The following is a 5,658-nucleotide window of genomic DNA, read 5'->3' on the forward strand; positions in this document are numbered from 1 at the left end:
CCAGACAAATTCCTTTTGCAGAGAAGTTTTTGGTGCTCAGATGTGAGGTGATAGAAAGGTCAGGATTTTTATATTAGTGGCAAACGTAGAGGCAATATCCCATAAAATGCAACAGATTAGCAAACAGTACAAGAAAAGCATTCAAAACAGAAATTTTTTGGACCCTCAGCTTTCTTATGGTCTAAGGTTTTGGTTTTCACATGTGGGTATAATGTTCCTAATATAACAATTTGCCCAAATAAAGGCTATCCTTATGTTGACCCTGTGGCATGAGGCACAAGACAGCCACACAGTGAAATGTTTTTAGGATTATCCTCAAGGCAGAAGAGTAAAACAAGAAAGTGAGGGAATGTCTACAGCGTAGCCACTGCTGTGACAGCAGTGTAACGTAGACACACCCAAGGTAGTTTTAAACTAGCTAGCTCAGATACTGCCAACAGTCTAGCCACAGTGATATGAAGCTCAGCTCAGGGTGTCTGAATATGCAACATCTTGGCCAGAATTTGCAGCCCTTGCTGAGTCCTGTGCTGCTGGAGCAAGACTGTTAATGTTACCTGAGTTAGCTTGTTCAAGTATGCCTGTGCTACACAGTTTAGCATTACCTAGAGAGACAGAGGGAGAACATTTGCATCATTTTGGACCCACCACTAGGTAAGGATAACAACTTTCTCCAGTACATTACACATGGATAATTGATTTGGGATCATAGGAAGAAAATTGATTCCCATCACAAAACAGGTAATGAATAAAAGAACATCTTGAATGGATGAATAAGAAAAGTAACTCTGGGCCTCGTTCTAACTTTGTGTGTGCTGACAAAGAGTTATTCTCTGGAAGTCAGTTGAGTTACGTCGATAAAAAAGTTAAGTGAGGAAAGGATCATATCCATGTGATGCATTATATTAACTGCAAAATTACACAAGCAAACAAAATATGCATAACTTTTTCATTTAGATTACATGCTTTTTTTCTAAAGCGGTCTGATTCCTGTACTATAATGCAGTGAGGTACAGTTATCTTTGACTGTTTTCCCATGAAAAAATCAAAATTAAATTCTGAGCCAGTGTTCTACCTGCATAATATATGTAAAACTGAGAGAGGTCAAAGGTCATGCCTGAGTTCATATGGGCCCACACCTTTGGATTAACAGGAAGAAATAGCGATCTAAACATTGCAAATATAACTTTTACTAAACATTTATGCATATGTATTGGAAAATAAAAGATTCCTAAAAAGTTTTGTGTAAAACACCTTCCTCTGTCTCCTGTAATATTTTACACCTATAAATAATAAAAAAGGAGACTGATAACAGTTGCTTTATGTAAGCAAGCTTAGAAATCATGCTCAGATAAGCGCTTTTGACCTAAATCTTGTAGCGCCTCGGTCTGACATATAACCCCGCAACTGTGAAATTCTGTATGAGATTTAGCAGTTTGAAGCTGCCAACTGACCCAGCCATAAAGCAACCAAAGATAAGGATTTAAGGTACGATATGATACAATTAGACATTCACCTCCTATTTATTTCAGTACATTTCAGAATTTAACCTAGTTAGAAGTTGTAAGCTTTTTATTAAATTGTGAATGTTAGTTTGCCATATATTTATAGGTGACTAAGAAAAAAAAAGTCTCACAAATTAGTCTCTTATGAATGAAAAGATTAGTTCTATAGAAAGGTTAAACAGGAGATGCTTCTGTAAAACTCTTCTAGACATGCAAAGATAAAGGATGGTTTTACCACACAAAATAATCAGATACAAAATAGCTGCTCAGGAACAGCACACCTAAGGAGTACTTTAATCAAACATTTAGGTTACCTGCCAAAAGGACCATGATCTCTTCAAAATGCAATGAGGATTAAAGTGTTATCTAACACAAACAGAAAACTAACCTTGGAGTGGAAGTTCGAAATGTGTTCATCATAATTTTCATGTCTTTGGATAGAGAAACCAGCTTTTTCAGCTAGATTGCAAAACTGGTTTAAAGTATTCCCTCTGAGTGGAGCAAATACCATTGCTTTTCCCTAGAACATTAAAAAGAGAATTTATACATTTTTAGAACTGGAAAGAACCAGCTATAACGTACACCTGACTAAGCTTTTAACATACTCATGCAGGAAAAGTTAGTGTTCTCTTGGAAAAATACTGAGATTGTGTAATAAAACTGTTTAGAATATGAAGGATCTCTCTGATTAAAGGAAAGCAAAATGGAACTGCAGTAAATTTGATTCTTTTCATACCATTGTCACTACATATTACTGAAATAAAATTCGTAAAAAATATGATTATGTGCATACAATGCAAAACCCACCAGTCTGACATATCACAGGATCATGGGGGTGATTTTCCTCTCTTGCACCAGTGAAAATTAGGCAGGCTTCTTTTGAAACCAATAGTGTAAAACCCGTGGAAGGAAGAAGAGAATTAGACCCAATCTTAGTATAAAATATGTATTTTATACCACCTGGGCAGCATAATCAAATTTGACCTGAGATTTTGCAAATTTCATTTAAGATGCTGCACAAACACAGTAATTTTGGATTATTCAAGGTGATCAGGCTGTTTTTCATGACCAGGCATTAAATTATGGTCTATTGACTAGATTTGTTTCCTTTGTTCGGCATTTAAGACAACAAAAATGACTTTACTTGTTTGACTTGATGGATTTTAGTATTATTTATTCCATGCTAAATTTTAGTCCAGAGACTATAGCACTTGATACAACATCTCTTGAAATCTTGCTTGCAAAATTAATTCAAATTGGCTGACTACGTATTTGTTCACATGAAATGAAAATTGGCTGAAAGACTGTAAACAAATGGTAACATTTAACAACAGTGTATCAAGTTGAGAGGAGCTATTTGGTTGGGTGCCACGAGATTCAGTGATAATTCACAAGAGGTAAAAGTGTATGCTAATGAAGTTCACAGAGGATGCTAAACTGTGAGGTGCTAAATTTCGGAGGAGATGAATACTAGATCTACTCAAATAGATATAGTTCCCCCCACCCAGAGGGACAGATTTCCATCTTCAGCTCCCTCTATGCAAAAATGAAGTTTATTTCCTACCTATGGGGACTTTTACCATCTTGTACCATCTACACTTTTCGGGGGGGCTGACAAAGGGACTTTGATCCCGAAAGCTTGCAGAAAAGGATAATTTTCTTGCCATTTTCCAGTTGGTCTAATAAAAGGTATCATTTTGGAACCAAGAGTTCTAGTTTTTTGTATGTCTTTTTGTCTCAGACCAACACAGCTACCAAGTACACCCCTGAAACAGGATCCTAACACATTTTTTTTTTTAATTTTGTGTCTCAGGCCAAACTAGTCAAATCAGTGAAACGTGGGAAGGCAGCAGGAGTAGACAATGTCACTGATATGAGACAACATACTTACAAGACAATGGCTCCTTGATCTATTCAATGCATGCATAATGAGTAAACAAGTACCATCAGTATGGAGGAAGGCAAGAGTCATAGCTCTGCCCAAACCAGGGAAAGGCATTTCATCACCAAAACATTATACATTGTTCTCCCTCTTCAGCATCACCTATAAACTCTACAAACAATTTATCCTGCTATAAATTTCACACTTGGTATATTCCCAACTCACAGGAGACCAAGCAGGTTTTAGACCAGGTCAATCCTGTGCAGGCCAACTATTAAACCTCATGCAGCATATTGAAGATGGTTTCCAACAGAAGTTGATCACTGGTGCAGTGTTTGTTGGCCTATCTGATGCATATGATACTGCCCAACACCATATCATGATCCACGAACTGTACCGTATGACTGATGACTTAGATGTAAGCCAGAGCATCTGTAACCTCTTGGAGAACATGCACTGCTACGTGGAAGTAAATGGCCACAAAGGAAGATGGTGCCCCCAGCAGAATGGCTTACCACACAGCAGTGTGCTTGCCTCACTTTTATTCAACATCTACATTAATCATCAGCCACTTTCTTCTGGATGTCAGCATTTCATCTATACTGACAAACTCTGCATTACCACACAGCAAAGGAATTTTGAGGACACGGAGAAGATCCTGGAGAGGGCACTGAATAAGATGTCAGATTACTACCTAAATAACGATCTCAAACCCAACCCTAGAAAAATCCAAATCTGTGCTTTCTACCTGAGAAGCCAGGATGCATTGTGCAGGGATCTGTGGGAATCAGGATGTACAATGACATCATCAGAAACACCCAGTCTACTTAGGGATAACACTGGACCATACATTTATTTACAAAAACCACATAATACCAAAGCCAAGATCAACATACAAAACAACAGTGTAACTCATTTGAATAAGATATATAGTAGTGCCCACTGAGCACAGTCCCCCTCAGCACTAACTGTTTTTCAAGTCATTGTGAGCCACTACATTTCATATATTTTTATTTCCTTTTGACTCCCATAGGTGAGTTGTGCCTTTCTTTCTCATTTTCAATCATTTCTGTTTCTTCACCAGCCTTAAATATATGGATAACATCACTAAACAGGTCCCACACAGTTCACCCAAAATCCCTCTGTCAGCTCCTCTCTTAGCCTATTACATATGATTAGTGTGACCGCACCCTCCATGAGGTGAAGCCAGACCAGGGTGCCCTATCTATCATCTTCATATACATTTTTGGAGGATCCCAGAACTCATGACAAGAACACCCAGTTCCAGTCATGAGAGGGCCCTGTTGCGGTCCCAGGGGCAGCCACGATGCCCCCTGGTGGCTCTGTGATTGTGCCCCACTCAACTCCTAGGGCACCTTTCCTTCTCTCCTGCCACACCTTCATGTAATAATAGGGAAGCTGCCCATGGGCCTTTGCATGGGCCCCAGACCAAATGGACCCCCACTGGGATGTCCTGGCACCCTACTGGCCTCTACTAGTCTCAGACCCCTTGCTGGGCCTCTCTACAGCTGTGCTGCTGCAGGGCACCTAAACCCATAGAGGCTAATTGTGTGGCTCCAATCCCCCCTACACCATGCCCCAAACCTCATGGATTTTATTGTAACGTTATTCTCCTGTTGGGCCCCTGACCCATCTGGTCACACCCCTCTGGGGTGCCAGGCCCCTGTCTGGCTCTGTGGTCTCACCCTCTGCCCATCCTGGGCTCAACAGTTTGTCGAGCCTTGAGCCTGCTCCTGACAGTGGTCAAGGCTACTGCATGCCCCATGGGCACCAATGGGATCTCCATATACCATCCTCACAGTCCCAACCCAAACCCTGGTGTAAATATAACATAAGCGTAAGCCCCTGGGCTACAACAAAACATAAAGAGGAAAGCAATCCTGTGTCCCTTTAAGAGGGAAAACCTGCCCTCGCCTCTCAGCTAGGATAGATATAGCTCAGATATAGCCCTGAGCTATATCTTAGTGAGCTCCCCTAGCCTCACTGGGGATCCAAATGCAGCACTGAAGTGCCTTCAGGAGCCGTGCTGCGAGGAGCTCATTACCCTATGGCAGCCAGGGAGAGACTAGCTTGCTAGCAGAAGCCTGCAGCTTATATCAGGGCCCTACCCCTTTCTGGTCGGCAGACTGCCTGGCCTGCCTGCCAATTGGCCTAATTGCCCTGTGGCCATGGTGACCTGCAGCTGCTGCACCCTGCCTGCCCTGCAGTGCTCCCTTAATAGTATGCTTCTGCCTTAAAGGAACAGAGAGTCCC

The 5,658-nt window shown here is 41.0% G+C and overlaps 1 protein-coding gene across 1 annotated transcript in view; it reads right to left on the reverse strand.

Annotated features, from left to right (window-relative positions):
• The window catches only part of CAMKMT (calmodulin-lysine N-methyltransferase), a 514,533-nt gene that overhangs the window by 10,656 nt on the left and 498,219 nt on the right, over positions 1-5,658 (reverse strand). The window contains exon 11 of the mRNA XM_019516343.1: positions 1,891-2,022. Coding sequence (XP_019371888.1) covers positions 1,891-2,022 — 132 coding nt within the window. The remainder of the gene's footprint in view (positions 1-1,890; positions 2,023-5,658) is intronic.

Source organism: Gavialis gangeticus, unplaced genomic scaffold (genome assembly GCF_001723915.1).
Source record: "Gavialis gangeticus isolate Ggan-Ray unplaced genomic scaffold, GavGan_comp1, whole genome shotgun sequence".
Lineage (NCBI taxonomy): Eukaryota > Metazoa > Chordata > Crocodylia > Gavialidae > Gavialis > Gavialis gangeticus.